This window comes from Salvelinus alpinus, chromosome 5 (genome assembly GCF_045679555.1).
Source record: "Salvelinus alpinus chromosome 5, SLU_Salpinus.1, whole genome shotgun sequence".
Classification (NCBI taxonomy): domain Eukaryota; kingdom Metazoa; phylum Chordata; class Actinopteri; order Salmoniformes; family Salmonidae; genus Salvelinus; species Salvelinus alpinus.
In genome coordinates, this window is record NC_092090.1 from 11,272,563 (window position 1) to 11,289,828 (window position 17,266).

The 17,266-nt window shown below is 41.0% G+C and overlaps 1 protein-coding gene across 1 annotated transcript in view; it reads left to right on the forward strand.

The window, feature by feature from the left end:
* Positions 1–15,213, forward strand: part of LOC139575539 (long-chain fatty acid transport protein 2) — a 34,500-nt gene extending 19,287 nt beyond the window's left edge. The window contains exons 6-10 of the mRNA XM_071400571.1: positions 6,790–6,880; positions 7,314–7,509; positions 9,339–9,436; positions 13,487–13,617; positions 14,624–15,213. Coding sequence (XP_071256672.1) covers positions 6,790–6,880; positions 7,314–7,509; positions 9,339–9,436; positions 13,487–13,617; positions 14,624–14,800 — 693 coding nt within the window. The 3' untranslated portion in view covers positions 14,801–15,213. The remainder of the gene's footprint in view (positions 1–6,789; positions 6,881–7,313; positions 7,510–9,338; positions 9,437–13,486; positions 13,618–14,623) is intronic.
* The last annotated feature ends 2,053 nt before the right edge of the window (positions 15,214–17,266 follow it).

Sequence of the window (17,266 nt, forward strand, 5' to 3'; positions counted from 1 at the left end):
TGTCTGTCTTATAGGAGCTGTTTCACTATGTTCTGATCATGGTGTTTCTCCTGTCTGTCTTATAGAAGCTGTTTCACTATGTTCTGATCATGGTGTTTCTCCTGTCTCTCTTATAGAAGCTGTTTCACTATGTTCTGATCATGGTGTTTCTCCTGTCTGTCTTATAGAAGCTGTTTCACTATGTTCTGATCATGGTGTTTCTCCTGTCTGTCTTATAGAGAGCTGTTTCCAGCGTATGTTCTGATCATGGTGTTTCTCCTGTCTGTCTTATAGAAGCTGTTTCACTATGTTCTGATCATGGTGTTTCTCCTGTCTGTCTTATAGAAGCTGTTTCACTATGTTCTGATCGTGGTGTCTGTCTTATAGAAGCTGTTTCACTATGTTCTGATCATGGTGTCTCTCCTGTCTGTCTTATAGAAGCTGTTTCACTATGTTCTGATCATGGTGTCTCTCCTGTCTGTCTTATAGAAGCTGTTTCACTATGTTCTGATCATGGTGTCTCTCTTATAGAAGCTGTTTCACTATGTTCTGATCATGGTGTCTCTCCTGTCTGTCTTATAGAAGCTGTTTCACTATGTTCTGATCATGGTGTTTCTCCTGTCTGTCTTATAGAAGCTGTTTCACTATGTTCTGATCATGGTGTCTCTCCTGTCTGTCTTATAGAAGCTGTTTCACTATGTTCTGATCATGGTGTCTCTCCTGTCTGTCTTATAGAAGCTGTTTCACTATGTTCTGATCATGGTGTCTCTCCTGTCTGTCTTATAGAAGCTGTTTCACTATGTTCTGATCATGGTGTTTCTCCTGTCTGTCTTATAGAAGCTGTTTCACTATGTTCTGATCATGGTGTCTCTCCTGTCTGTCTTATAGAAGCTGTTTCACTATGTTCTGATCATGGTGTCTCTCCTGTCTGTCTTATAGAAGCTGTTTCACTATGTTCTGATCATGGTGTCTCTCCTGTCTGTCTTATAGAAGCTGTTTCACTATGTTCTGATCATGGTGTCTCTCCTGTCTGTCTTATAGAAGCTGTTTCACTATGTTCTGATCATGGTGTCTCTCCTGTCTCTCTTATAGAAGCTGTTTCACTATGTTCTGATCATGGTGTTTCTCCTGTCTGTCTTATAGAAGCTGTTTCACTATGTTCTGATCATGGTGTCTCTCCTGTCTGTCTTATAGAAGCTGTTTCACTATGTTCTGATCATGGTGTTTCTCCTGTCTGTCTTATAGAAGCTGTTTCACTATGTTCTGATCATGGTGTCTCTCCTGTCTCTCTTATAGAAGCTGTTTCACTATGTTCTGATCATGGTGTTTCTCCTGTCTCTCTTATAGAAGCTGTTTCACTATGTTCTGATCATGGTGTTTCTCCTGTCTCTCTTATAGAAGCTGTTTCACTATGTTCTGATCATGGTGTTTCTCCTGTCTGTCTTATAGGAGCTGTTTCACTATGTTCTGATCATGGTGTTTCTCCTGTCTGTCTTATAGGAGCTGTTTCACTATGTTCTGATCATGGTGTCTCTCCTGTCTCTCTTATAGGAGCTGTTTCACTATGTTCTGATCATGGTGTTTCTCCTGTCTCTCTTATAGAAGCTGTTTCACTATGTTCTGATCATGGTGTTTCTCCTGTCTGTCTTATAGGAGCTGTTTCACTATGTTCTGATCATGGTGTTTCTCCTGTCTGTCTTATAGGAGCTGTTTCACTATGTTCTGATCATGGTGTCTCTCCTGTCTCTCTTATAGGAGCTGTTTCACTATGTTCTGATCATGGTGTCTCTCCTGTCTCTCTTATAGAAGCTGTTTCACTATGTTCTGATCATGGTGTTTCTCCTGTCTCTCTTATAGAAGCTGTTTCACTATGTTCTGATCATGGTGTTTCTCCTGTCTGTCTTATAGGAGCTGTTTCACTATGTTCTGATCATGGTGTCTCTCCTGTCTCTCTTATAGAAGCTGTTTCACTATGTTCTGATCATGGTGTTTCTCCTGTCTCTCTTATAGAAGCTGTTTCACTATGTTCTGATCATGGTGTTTCTCCTGTCTGTCTTATAGGAGCTGTTTCACTATGTTCTGATCATGGTGTTTCTCCTGTCTGTCTTATAGGAGCTGTTTCACTATGTTCTGATCATGGTGTCTCTCCTGTCTCTCTTATAGAAGCTGTTTCACTATGTTCTGATCATGGTGTTTCTCCTGTCTCTCTTATAGAAGCTGTTTCACTATGTTCTGATCATGGTGTTTCTCCTGTCTGTCTTATAGAAGCTGTTTCACTATGTTCTGATCATGGTGTTTCTCCTGTCTGTCTTATAGAAGCTGTTTCACTATGTTCTGATCATGGTGTCTCTCCTGTCTCTCTTATAGAAGCTGTTTCACTATGTTCTGATCATGGTGTTTCTCCTGTCTGTCTTATAGAAGCTGTTTCACTATGTTCTGATCATGGTGTTTCTCCTGTCTGTCTTATAGAAGCTGTTTCACTATGTTCTGATCGTGGTGTCTGTCTTATAGAAGCTGTTTCACTATGTTCTGATCATGGTGTCTCTCCTGTCTGTCTTATAGAAGCTGTTTCACTATGTTCTGATCATGGTGTCTCTCCTGTCTGTCTTATAGAAGCTGTTTCACTATGTTCTGATCATGGTGTCTCTCTTATAGAAGCTGTTTCACTATGTTCTGATCATGGTGTTTCTCCTGTCTGTCTTATAGAAGCTGTTTCACTATGTTCTGATCATGGTGTCTCTCCTGTCTCTCTTATAGAAGCTGTTTCACTATGTTCTGATCATGGTGTCTCTCCTGTCTCTCTTATAGAAGCTGTTTCACTATGTTCTGATCATGGTGTCTCTCCTGTCTGTCTTATAGAAGCTGTTTCACTATGTTCTGATCATGGTGTTTCTCCTGTCTGTCTTATAGAAGCTGTTTCACTATGTTCTGATCATGGTGTCTCTCCTGTCTGTCTTATAGAAGCTGTTTCACTATGTTCTGATCATGGTGTCTCTCCTGTCTCTCTTATAGAAGCTGTTTCACTATGTTCTGATCATGGTGTCTCTCCTGTCTCTCTTATAGAAGCTGTTTCACTATGTTCTGATCATGGTGTCTCTCCTGTCTGTCTTATAGAAGCTGTTTCACTATGTTCTGATCATGGTGTCTCTCCTGTCTGTCTTATAGAAGCTGTTTCACTATGTTCTGATCATGGTGTCTCTCCTGTCTGTCTTATAGAAGCTGTTTCACTATATTCTGATCATGGTGTCTCTCCTGTCTGTCTTATAGAAGCTGTTTCACTATATTCTGATCATGGTGTCTCTCTTGTCTCTCCTATAGAAGCTGTTTCACTATGTTCTGATCATGGTGTCTCTCCTGTCTGTCTTATAGAAGCTGTTTCACTATGTTCTGATCATGGTGTTTCTCCTGTCTGTCTTATAGAAGCTGTTTCACTATGTTCTGATCATGGTGTCTCTCCTGTCTCTCTTATAGAAGCTGTTTCACTATGTTCTGATCATGGTGTTTCTCCTGTCTGTCTTATAGAAGCTGTTTCACTATGTTCTGATCATGGTGTTTCTCCTGTCTGTCTTATAGAAGCTGTTTCACTATGTTCTGATCATGGTGTCTCTCCTGTCTCTTATAGAAGCTGTTTCACTATGTTCTGATCGTGGTGTCTCTCTTATAGAAGCTGTTTCACTATGTTCTGATCATGGTGTCTCTCCTGTCTGTCTTATAGAAGCTGTTTCACTATGTTCTGATCATGGTGTCTCTCCTGTCTGTCTTATAGAAGCTGTTTCACTATGTTCTGATCATGGTGTCTCTCCTGTCTCTCTTATAGAAGCTGTTTCACTATGTTCTGATCATGGTGTCTCTCTTATAGAAGCTGTTTCACTATGTTCTGATCATGGTGTCTCTCCTGTCTCTCTTATAGAAGCTGTTTCACTATGTTCTGATCATGGTGTCTCTCCTGTCTCTTATAGAAGCTGTTTCACTATGTTCTGATCATGGTGTCTCTCCTGTCTCTCTTTATAGAAGCTGTTTCACTATGTTCTGATCATGGTGTCTCTCTTATAGAAGCTGTTTCACTATGTTCTGATCATGGTGTCTCTCCTGTCTCTCTTATAGAAGCTGTTTCACTATGTTCTGATCATGGTGTCTCTCCTGTCTCTCTTATAGAAGCTGTTTCACTATGTTCTGATCATGGTGTCTCTCCTGTCTCTTATAGAAGCTGTTTCACTATGTTCTGATCATGGTGTCTCTCCTGTCTCTCTTATAGAAGCTGTTTCACTATGTTCTGATCATGGTGTCTCTCCTGTCTCTTATAGAAGCTGTTTCACTATGTTTTGATCATGGTGTCTCTCTTATAGAAGCTGTTTCACTATGTTCTGATCATGGTGTCTCTCCTGTCTCCTATAGAAGCTGTTTCACTATGTTCTGATCATGGTGTCTCTCCTGTCTCTCCTATAGAAGCTGTTTCACTATGTTCTGATCATGGTGTCTCTCCTGTCTCTCTTATAGAAGCTGTTTCACTGTGTTCTGATCATGGTGTCTCTCCTGTCTCTCTTATAGAAGCTGTTTCACTATGTTCTGATCATGGTGTCTCTCTTATAGAAGCTGTTTCACTATGTTCTGATCATGGTGTCTCTCCTGTCTGTCTTATAGAAGCTGTTTCACTATGTTCTGATCATGGTGTCTCTCCTGTCTCTCTTATAGAAGCTGTTTCACTATGTTCTGATCATGGTGTCTCTCCTGTCTGTCTTATAGAAGCTGTTTCACTATGTGCTGATCATGGTGTCTCTCCTGTCTCTCTTATAGAAGCTGTTTCACTATGTTCTGATCATGGTGTCTCTCTTATAGAAGCTGTTTCACTATGTTCTGATCATGGTGTCTCTCCTGTCTGTCTTATAGAAGCTGTTTCACTATGTTCTGATCATGGTGTCTCTCCTGTCTCTTATAGAAGCTGTTTCACTATGTTCTGATCATGGTGTCTCTCCTGTCTCTTATAGAAGCTGTTTCACTATGTTCTGATCATGGTGTCTCTCCTGTCTGTCTTATAGAAGCTGTTTCACTATGTTCTGATCATGGTGTCTCTCCTGTCTCTCTTATAGAAGCTGTTTCACTATGTTCTGATCATGGTGTCTCTCCTGTCTGTCTTATAGAAGCTGTTTCACTATGTTCTGATCATGGTGTCTCTCCTGTCTCTCTTATAGAAGCTGTTTCACTATGTTCTGATCATGGTGTCTCTCTTTATAGAAGCTGTTTCACTATGTTCTGATCATGGTGTCTCTCCTGTCTGTCTTATAGAAGCTGTTTCACTATGTTCTGATCATGGTGTCTCTCCTGTCTCTTATAGAAGCTGTTTCACTATGTTCTGATCATGGTGTCTCTCCTGTCTCTCTTATAGAAGCTGTTTCACTATGTTCTGATCATGGTGTCTCTCCTGTCTCTCTTATAGAAGCTGTTTCACTATGTTCTGATCATGGTGTTTCTCCTGTCTCTCTTATAGAAGCTGTTTCACTATGTTCTGATCATGGTGTCTCTCCTGTCTCTCTTATAGAAACTGTTTCACTATGTTCTGATCATGGTGTCTCTCCTGTCTCTTATAGAAGCTGTTTCACTGTGTTCTGATCATGGTGTCTCTCCTGTCTCTCTTATAGAAGATGTTTCATTATGTTCTGATCATGGTGTCTCTCCTGTCTGTCTTATAGAAGCTGTTTCACTATGTTCTGATCATGGTGTCTCTCCTGTCTCTCTTATAGAAGCTGTTTCACTATGTTCTGATCATGGTGTCTCTCCTGTCTCTTATAGAAGCTGTTTCACTATGTTCTGATCATGGTGTCTCTCCTGTCTCTTATAGAAGCTGTTTCACTATGTTCTGATCATGGTGTTTCTCCTGTCTCTCTTATAGAAGCTGTTTCACTATGTTCTGATCATGGTGTCTCTCCTGTCTCTTATAGAAGCTGTTTCACTATGTTCTGATCATGGTGTCTCTCCTGTCTCTTATAGAAGCTGTTTCACTATGTTCTGATCATGGTGTCTCTCCTGTCTCTCTTATAGAAGCTGTTTCACTATGTTCTGATCATGGTGTCTCTCTTATAGAAGCTGTTTCACTATGTTCTGATCATGGTGTCTCTCTTATAGAAGCTGTTTCACTATGTTCTGATCATGGTGTCTCTCCTGTCTCTCTTATAGAAGCTGTTTCACTATGTTCTGATCATGGTGTCTGTCTTATAGAAGCTATTTCACTATGTTCTGATCATGGTGTCTCTCCTGTCTCTCTTATAGAAGCTGTTTCACTATGTTCTGATCATGGTGTCTGTCTTATAGAAGCTGTTTCACTATGTTCTGATCATGGTGTCTCTCCTGTCTCTCTTATAGAAGCTGTTTCACTATGTTCTGATCATGGTGTCTCTCCTGTCTCTCTTATAGAAACTGTTTCACTATGTTCTGATCATGGTGTCTCTCCTGTCTCTTATAGAAGCTGTTTCACTATGTTCTGATCATGGTGTCTCTCCTGTCTCTCTTATAGAAGCTGTTTCACTATGTTCTGATCATGGTGTCTCTCCTGTCTGTCTTATAGAAGCTGTTTCACTATGTTCTGATCATGGTGTCTCTCCTGTCTCTTATAGAAGCTGTTTCACTATGTTCTGATCATGGTGTCTCTCCTGTCTGTCTTATAGAAGCTGTTTCACTATGTTCTGATCATGGTGTCTCTCCTGTCTGTCTTATAGAAGCTGTTTCACTATGTTCTGATCATGGTGTCTCTCCTGTCTCTTATAGAAGCTGTTTCACTATGTTCTGATCATGGTGTCTCTCCTGTCTGTCTTATAGAAGCTGTTTCCTTATGCTCTGATTAAATACGACACAGAGAGAGATGAACCAATCAGAGACTCTACCGGACTGTGTGTAGAAGCTCCTAAAGGTGAGATGCTCTTTCATAGGTGTGTTAGTAGAGGCCTTTATTTAACCAGGGAGGTTATTGTGGACACATTCTGGTGTACAACAAGGACCTGAAAATCACACACATCTCAATGTACATTATGCTATTCATGTGTGGGTGTTGGTGTGAGTATACATTATGGTGTGTGTGTGTGGGTGTTTGGCCCTTTCCCTAAGGAAGAGACAGGACTATTGGTGTTGGTATACATTATGGTGTGTGTGTGTGTGTGTGTGTGTGTTTGTTTTCCTGAAGGTGAAACAGGACTATTGGTGTGGGTATACATTATGGTGTGTGTGTGTGTGTGTGTGTGTGTGTGTGTGTGTGTGTGTGTGTGTTTGTCTTCCTGAAGGTGAGACAGGACTGTTGGTGTGGGTATACATTATGGTGTGTGTGTGTGTGTTTTGTCTTCCTGAAGGTGAAACAGGACTGTTGGTGTCCAAGATCACAAACATCACTCCTTTTGTTGGATACGCTAACAGCCAGCAGACAGAGAAGAAGAGACTGAGAGACGTGTTTCAGAAAGGAGATCTGTACTTTAACAGTGGAGACCTGCTGAAGATAGGCCGGGACAACTTTATTTACTTTCAGGATCGAGTCGGAGATACATTCAGGTACGTATTCTGACCTACAGTATGGCATTCCAAATACATGGAACCATATTATATTTAGTTGAGTTGTATTGACCCCTACAGGTGGAAGGGAGAGAATATATTATATTATATTTAGTTGAGTTGTATTGACCCCTACAGGTGGAAGGGAGAGAATATATTATATTATATTTAGTTGAGTTGTTTTGACCCCTACAGGTGGAAGGGAGAGAATATATTATATTATATTTAGTTGAGTTGTATTGACCCCTACAGGTGGAAGGGAGAGAATATATTATATTATATTTAGTTGAGTTGTTTTGACCCCTACAGGTGGAAGGGAGAGAATATATTATACACTGCTCAAAGAAATAAAGGGAACACTTTAACAACACTCCAAGTCAATCACACTTCTGTGAAATCAAACTGTCCACTTAGGAAGCAACACTGATTGACAATAAATTTCACATGCTGTTGTGCAAATGGAATAGACAAAAGGTGGAAATTATAGGCAATTAGCAAGACACCCCCAATAAAGGAGTGGTTCTGCAGGTGGTGACCACAGACCACTTCTCAGTTCCTATGCTTCCTGGCTGATGTTTTGGTCACTTTTGAATGCTGGCGGTGCTTTCACTCTAGTGGTAGCATGAGACGGAGTCTACAACCCACACAAGTGGCTCAGGTAGTGCAGCTCATCCAGGATGGCACATCAATGCGAGCTGTGGCAAAAAGGTTTGCTGTGTCTGTCAGCGTAGTGTCCAGAGCATGGAGGCGCTACCAGGAGACAGGCCAGTACATCAGGAGACGTGGAGGAGGCCGTAGGAGGGCAACAACCCAGCAGCAGGACCGCTACCTCTGCCTTTGTGCAATGAGGAGCACTGCCAGAGCCCTGCAAAATGACCTCCAGCAGGCCACAAATGTGCATGTGTCAGCATATGGTCTCACAAGGGGTCTGAGGATCTCATCTCGGTACCTAATGGCAGTCAGGCTACCTCTGGCGAGCACATGGAGGGCTGTGCGGCCCCACAAAGAAATGCCACCCCACACCATGACTGAACCACCGCCAAACCGGTCATGCTGGAGGATGTTGCAGGCAGCAGAACGTTCTCCACGGCGTCTCCAGACTCTGTCACGTCTGTCACATGTGCTCAGTGTGAACCTGCTTTCATCTGTGAAGAGCACAGGGCGCCAGTGGCGAATTTGCCAATCTTGGTGTTCTCTGGCAAATGCCAAACGTCCTGCACGGTGTTGGGCTGTAAGCACAACCCCCACCTGTGGACGTCGGGCCCTCATACCACCCTCATGGAGTCTGTTTCTGACCGTTTGAGCAGACACATGCACATTTGTGGCCTGCTGGAGGTCATTTTGCAGGGCTCTGGCAGTGCTCCTCATTGCACACACAGCTCGCATTGATGTGCCATCCTGGATGAGCTGCACTACCTGAGCCACTTGTGTGGGTTGTAGACTCCGTCTCATGCTACCACTAGAGTGAAAGCACTGCCAGCATTCAAAAGTGACCAAAACATCAGCCAGGAAGCATAGGAACTGAGAAGTGGTCTGTGGTCACCACCTGCAGAATCACTCCTTTATTGGGGGTGTCTTGCTAATTGCCTATAATTTCCACCTTTTGTCTATTCCATTTGCACAACAGCATGTGAAATTTATTGTCAATCAGTGTTGCTTCCTAAGTGGACAGTTTGATTTCACAGAAGTGTGATTGACTTGGAGTTACATTGTTGTTTAAGTGTTCCCTTTATTTTTTTGAGCAGTGTATTTAGTTGAGTTGTTTTGACCCCTACAGGTGGAAGGGAGGGAATATACTATATTATATTTAGTTGTTTTGACCCCTACAGGTGGAAGGGAGAGAATGTGGCCACAACTGAAGTAGCTGACATCCTCAACCTGATAGACTTTGTCCAAGAGGCAAATGTCTACGGTGTTCAGGTACCAGGTAAATCTAACCCTAACCTTAATCCAAGTACCAGGTAAATCTAACCCTAACCTTAATCCAAGTACCAGGTAAATCTAACCCTAACCTTAATCCAAGTACCAGGTAAATCTAACCCTAACCTTAATCCAAGTACCAGGTAAATCTAACCCTAACCTTAATCCAAGTACCAGGTAAATCTAACCTTAATCCAAGTACCAGGTAAATCTAACCGTAATCCAAGTACCAGGTAAATCTAACCCTAACCTTAATCCAAGTACCAGGTAAATCTAACCCTAACCTTAATCCAAGTACCAGGTAAATCTAACCCTAACCTTAATCCAAGTACCAGGTAAATCTAACACTAACCTTAATCCAAGTACCAGGTAAATCTAACCCTAACCTTAATCCAGGTACCAGGTAAATCTAACCCTAACCTTAATCCAAGTACCAGGTAAATCTAACCCTAACCTTAATCCAAGTACCAGGTAAATCTAACCTTAATCCAAGTACCAGGTAAATCTAACCTTAATCCAAGTACCAGGTAAATCTAACCTTAATCCAAGTACCAGGTAAATCTAACCTTAATCCAAGTACCAGGTAAATCTAACCCTAACCTTAATCCAAGTGCCAGGTAAATCTAACCCTAACCTTAATCCAAGTACCAGGTAAATCTAACCCTAACCTTAATCCAAGTACCAGGTAAATCTAACCCTAACCTTAATCCAAGTACCATGTAAATCTAACCCTAACCTTAATCCAAGTACCAGGTAAATCTAACCTTAATCCAAGTACCAGGTAAATCTAACCCTAACCTTAATCCAAGTACCAGGTAAATCTAACCTTAATCCAAGTACCAGGTAAATCTAACCCTAACCTTAATCCAAGTACCAGGTAAATCTAACCCTAACCTTAATCCAAGTACCAGGTAAATCTAACCCTAACCTTAATCCAAGTACCAGGTAAATCTAACCCTAACCTTAATCCAGGTACCAGGTAAATCTAACCCTAACCTTAATCCAAGTACCAGGTAAATCTAACCCTAACCTTAATCCAAGTACCAGATAAATCTAACGCCAACCTTAATCCAAGTACCAGATAAATCTAACCCTAACCTTAATCCAAGTACCAGGTAAATCTAACCCTAACCATAATCTAAGTACCAGGTAAATCTAACCCTAACCTTAATCCAAGTACCAGGTAAATCTAACCCTAACCTTAATCCAAGTACCAGATAAATCTAACGCCAACCTTAATCCAAGTACCAGATAAATCTAACCCTAACCTTAATCCAAGTACCAGGTAAATCTAACCCTAACCATAATCTAAGTACCAGGTAAATCTAACCCTAACCTTAATCCAAGTACCAGGTAAATCTAACCCTAACCATAATCTAAGTACCAGGTAAATCTAACCCTAACCTTAATCGAAGTACCATGTAAATCTAACCCTAACCTTAATCCAATACCAGATAAATCTAACCCTAACCTTAATCCAAGTACCATGTAAATCTAACCCTAACCTTAATCCAAGTACCAGGTAAATCTAACCTTAATCCAAGTACCAGGTAAATCTAACCCTAACCTTAATCCAAGTACCAGGTAAATCTAACCTTAATCCAAGTACCAGGTAAATCTAACCCTAACCTTAATCCAAGTACCAGGTAAATCTAACCCTAACCTTAATCCAGGTACCAGGTAAATCTAACCCTAACCTTAATCCAAGTACCAGGTAAATCTAACCCTAACCTTAATCCAAGTACCAGATAAATCTAACGCCAACCTTAATCCAAGTACCAGATAAATCTAACCCTAACCTTAATCCAAGTACCAGGTAAATCTAACCCTAACCATAATCTAAGTACCAGGTAAATCTAACCCTAACCTTAATCGAAGTACCATGTAAATCTAACCCTAACCTTAATCCAATACCAGATAAATCTAACCCTAACCTTAATCCAAGCACCAGGTAAATCTAACCCTAACCTTAATCCAAGCACCAGGTAAATCTAACCCTAACCTTAATCCAAGTACCAGATAAATTAAACCTTAATCCAAGTATCAGGTAAATCTAACCCTAACCTTAATCCAAGTACCAGGTAAATCTAACCCTAACCTTAATCCAAGTACCAGATAAATCTAACCCTAACCTTAATCCAAGTACCAGGTAAATCTAACCCTATCCTTAATCCAAGTATCAGATAAATTAAACCTTAATCCAAGTACCAGGTAAATCTAACCCTAACCTTAATCCAAGTACCAGGTAAATCTAACCCTAACCTTAATCCAAGTACCAGATAAATCTAACCCTAACCTTAATCCAATACCAGATAAATCTAACCCTAACCTTAATCCAAGCACCAGGTAAATCTAACCCTATCCTTAATCCAAGTATCAGATAAATTAAACCTTAATCCAAGTACCAGGTAAATCTAACCCTAACCTTAATCCAAGTACCAGGTAAATCTAACCCTAACCTTAATCCAAGTAGCAGGGAACCCTAACTTTTACCTTAAAATCAAATGAAGTAGTACAATAATCCCCATAATAATCTTGTCAGTATAAACTACAGATATCTTGCATTGGCGCCTCAATCCACCACATCCGCCGATGTCGCACTTCAGCATCTGCAGTGAAAGGTGACTGAGCTAGAGCGGTGTTTGTCAGACCAATAGGACAGGCACTTCAGAACAAACTTGTTCTTCAATGTGTTTCTATGGGCTAATAGCAGTGAGGACAAATTCATTTTTACATCAAATCAGATTTTTCTACCTTTTTTTTATACTTCAAGGGGTCTTAAAATTCTAAATCAAGTATTGAAATTATCCTCGGTATGACCTTCTTAAAACATTTCCATAAAGCTTAGTATAACCCCCCCCGGCTTAGACAGGGCTTAGACTGTAGAGGGTTTTACAGGGTAAGCAGTCCATTCACTCTGACATAATTAACCAATAGGTCCCAATCATAAGAATAGAAAAACACAACCATTACTATAAGCATTTCCCAGTTGAAATGTTCACCTATTGCTTCCCATTGCAAACATCTTTTTCACATTCAGCACTAGAAAGTAACCAGTGATCTAAAGATTCACTACAACAATGTTTCACACAGCAAGAGAGCTGGTAGAAAATGTACAGTTCCACTCACCACATGATCATCATTTGAAACTTAACTTCTTGTTAAGAAATTCCTCCCCAAAAAACTCTTTTGGTATTGTTTTCATTAGTCCACTGTTGATACAGTCCCAAAATGTTTTGCATGTCAAGTTTTCAAGGACTGGAACTTTAAAATACAGAAAGTGTCACGTGCTGACTAGCCAGGACATGTCGCATGCGCGAGCGTGGCAAAATAAATGTAGAAATCCATGTTATTCAATTATTGGTCCCACACTGCTCCCGCACGCCAACGAGCGTCTGCGATGCCAAGGGCTAAAATAGAAGTCCTTTCTATTTCTGACGCAGATCGCGCTGCAAGTCCTGCCTCTCCCATCTCCTCATTGGTTTATAGAAGCAGGTACCCACGTGCCATCTCCTCATTGGTTATACCCGCGTGGGTGATTGAAAGACGAACTGATTTGCCGGTTGTCGTGGTAATATTATGAAAGTGTAGATGCCGATCACCATATAAGTTCAAAGATGAAAAAGCCTGGAAGGAGGAGAGATGACTAGAAATTATTCGGTTGGCCGTCTTATGTGTGGATTAATTGTCGGAGTAGAGGACCTTGTGCATTTCAGGTAAAATAACAACTCAATGTTTATATCCCAGGACAAATTAGCTAGCAACAGCAAGGTAGCTTAATAGGACAAATTAGCTAGCAAGTGCAAGCTAACTAGCTAAATTGCCATACATGTTTAATGTTTTTCGACCTGTCCCCAAATTAATGTAATTGGTTCAGAGTTTGTATGATTATTTAACCTGTGTGTCGTGATCGCGTTTGTTGTAGGGGGACAAAATTAATTTATGCACGATAGCGCACAATGGCGCATGCGCAGCCGGTTTGGGTTCCGTGTCACAGTATGATGCGTTCTGATTGTTTAGTTGTTGGAATGAGGGATTGTTGTATTCTGTCTCCAAGGCAACGAGGGGAGGATAGGAATGGCTGCCGTCACGGTGAAGGGGGGAGAACAGTTTGATGGCAACAAGACGTTCAGCCACGTAGCCAGCTACCTACCGCCGTATGCACGGCCCCGCTTCATACGCATCCAGGTAACTATTCAAAAGTCTTTCTTCCTTATATTACATCATTAATTGTAGACAATTCATGTTATTATTTATTTTGAAGTAGAATCAAAAAAGTTTTGCTTTTGTTTCAACCTATGGGTTGAAAAACGCCATGTGGGAGCATATTGGAGTGCGTGAACACTTTTTGTGGTTATGAGATCAGGGGGTTATCTGGATCAAAAATGGACTTAAGTGGTGGACGTGGCAGGGAGCGCGATCAGCCCGTCGGTGTGGCTGCATTTTAGAGACAATTTTAGAGACCCCCATCTTGGTGATGTAGAGAAATATTTGCGCTTTGAAGCAAATTTCCTACAATTCTACACGTCTCAATGGAGCTCAAACAAGTTTTTTGCAGTTTTAAAGCTAATTTCCTGCAATTCTAGGCATTTAGCCATGTTTAATGCTGTGTTCTTTTGTTCAACCTAAAAAAAAGAAAGAAATCTATACTATCCAGGCTGTATCACATCCGGCCGTGATTGGGAGTCCCATAAGGGGGGCGCACAATTGGCCCAGTGTTGTCCGGGTTTGGCCGGGGTAGGCCCTCATTGTAAATAAGAATTTGTTCTTAACTGACTTGCCTCGTTAAATAAAGCTTAAATGTAAAAATAAAACAAATCTATAATGCTAAATTCATTGTTTTTGTAATATTCTATTCTCCCTGACTGTCTAGCTTTTATTTTGGTTCTCAAAGATTATATTATTAAAAAAGATATTTTAGTCATTTAAGTTTACACTGAAATGTTTTTCCATCCCAAAAAGGTATTTAAAAATACATTTTTACTGTTTCGAGCAGAAGAAGCGCTTAGGCGGACCGCCCAAGGATTTCAATGGCAGACAAATCCCTGGAGATGAATAGTGAAGAGTCCACTGAGCTAAACGCCTGTATGTCTCTCTACGCCCCCTCTTTCTTTCTTTCTTTCTTTCTTTCTTTCTTTCTTTCTTTCTCTGTGTCTCTCTCTCTGTGTCTCTCTGTCTCTCCACCCCCATCCAGAATGCGTTGGAGGTGACGGGGACCTTCAAGCAGATGAAGGTGAGGTTAGTGGAGGAAGGTTTCGACCCGGCCAGCATCACAGACCCTCTGTACATCCTACAGGAGAGAAATCAGAGTTACACACCAATGACTGGCCAGGTCTACAGCTCCATAGTGGCAGGCATCATCAAGCTGTGAACAGATCTGTGGTGATAATACTCCTGGGTCCTATTCATTAGGGCATGCAATGGAAAACATTTAAAAAATGTATTACAACGGAAAACAGAAATGAGCATTACTTAGTCCCTCCCTGTTTTAGTCCACGCCAGCCCTCATTCTTCACCTGCGGGATCGTCTGAGACCAGCCACCCGGACCGCTAATGAAACTTAGGAGTATTTCTGTCTGTAATAAAGCCCCTTTGTGTTGAAAAAACGAATTCTGATTGGCTGGGCCTGGCTCCCAAGTAGGTGGGCCTATGCCCTCCTAGGCCCACCCATGGCTGTGCCCCTGCCCAGTCATGTGAAATCCATAGATTAGGGCCTAATGAATTGCTAGGAATTGACTGATTTCCTCATGAGAATTGTAACTCAATAAAATCATTGAAATTGTATCATGTTGTGTTTATATTTTTGTGTTTATATTCGTGAACTTTTGTGGAAACAGTGTCACTCTTCGTCCCAGCGACTGTAATAGTTTTTGTTTTGTTGTTGAAACAGAGGAGAGGAGTATCCGTCAGCGTGGTAAAACAGTTTCTATAAAAACTCTTCACCAAAAAAGATTATCAGAACAATTTCTGAAGCACAGTAACTACTCTCATTACTGCCAGAGCACAGCATTTCCTGTCCAGCCTGTTTCAGTCAGTAATAACTGTTATCTGGTATCCAGTCCAGCCTGTTTCAGTGTTATGAGAATGATGTTCTCATGTTCATTAACCAATTAAACTACTCAGTCTGCTATATCAGGATTTGTAGGATACTGACAGAAATGAAAACAGACAGAGGCCAGTCTACAATAGTCATGAATGTTTATTTACGAGATCTCTGCTTATCATTTCCTGTACATTGGTCTATATACCTCTCATTTCGTCATTAAATGTCCCTCTCAGAAACAATGACAACATAGTTCACAAGTCTCCAGTTGGGGTTTCTCAGCAACAGCACAGCAACAACTGGCTGGATGATAACGGTTTGATTATTGAGTAGGGCTGCATCCCAAATGGGACCCTTTTCCCTATACAGGAAATAGGACCCTGGTCAAAAGTAGTTCACTATACAGGAAATAGGACCCTGGTCAAAAGTAGTTCACTATACAGGAAATAGGACCCTGGTCAAAAGTAGTTCACTATACAGGAAATAGGACCCTGGTCAAAAGTAGTTCACTATACAGGAAATAGGACCCTGGTCAATAGTAGGATACTATACAGGAAATAGGACCCTGGTCAAAAGTAGTTCACTATACAGGAAATAGGACCCTGGTCAAAAGTAGTTCACTATACAGGAAATAGGACCCTGGTCAAAAGTAGTTCACTATACAGGAAATAGGACCCTGGTCAAAAGTAGTTCACTATACAGGAAATAGGACCCTGGTCAATAGTAGGATACTATACAGGAAATAGGACCCTGGTCAATGGTAGGATACTATACAGGAAATAGGACCCTGGTCAAAAGTAGTTCACTATACAGGAAATAGGACCCTGGTCAAAAGTAGTTCACTATACAGGAAATAGGACCCTGGTCAAAAGTAGTTCACTATACAGGAAATAGGACCCTGGTCAATATTAGGATACTATACAGGAAATAGGACCCTGGTCAATAGTAGGATACTATACAGGAAATAGGACCCTGGTCAAAAGTAGTTCACTATACAGGAAATAGGACCCTGGTCAAAAGTAGTTCACTATACAGGAAATAGGACCCTGGTCAAAAGTAGTTCACTATACAGGAAATAGGACCCTGGTCAAAAGTAGTTCACTATACAGGAAATAGGACCCTGGTCAAAAGTAGTTCACTATACAGGAAATAGGACCCTGGTCAATAGTAGGATACTATACAGGAAATAGGACCCTGGTCAATGGTAGGATACTATACAGGAAATAGGACCCTGGTCAAAAGTAGTTCACTATACAGGAAATAGGACCCTGGTCAAAAGTAGTTCACTATACAGGAAATAGGACCCTGGTCAAAAGTAGTTCACTATACAGGAAATAGGACCCTGGTCAATATTAGGATACTATACAGGAAATAGGACCCTGGTCAATAGTAGGATACTATACAGGAAATAGGACCCTGGTCAAAAGTAGTTCACTATACAGGAAATAGGACCCTGGTCAAAAGTAGTTCACTATACAGGAAATAGGACCCTGGTCAATAGTAGTTCACTATACAGGAAATAGGACCCTGGTCAATAGTAGGATACTATACAGGAAATAGGACCCTGGTCAAAAGTAGTTCACTATACAGGAAATAGGACCCTGGTCAAAAGTAGTTCACTATACAGGAAATAGGACCCTGGTCAAAAGTAGTTCACTATACAGGAAATAGGACCCTGGTCAAAAGTAGTTCACTATACAGGAAATAGGACCCTGGTCAAAAGTAGTTCACTATACAGGAAATAGGACCCTGGTCAATAGTAGGATACTATACAGGAAATAGGACCCTGGTCAA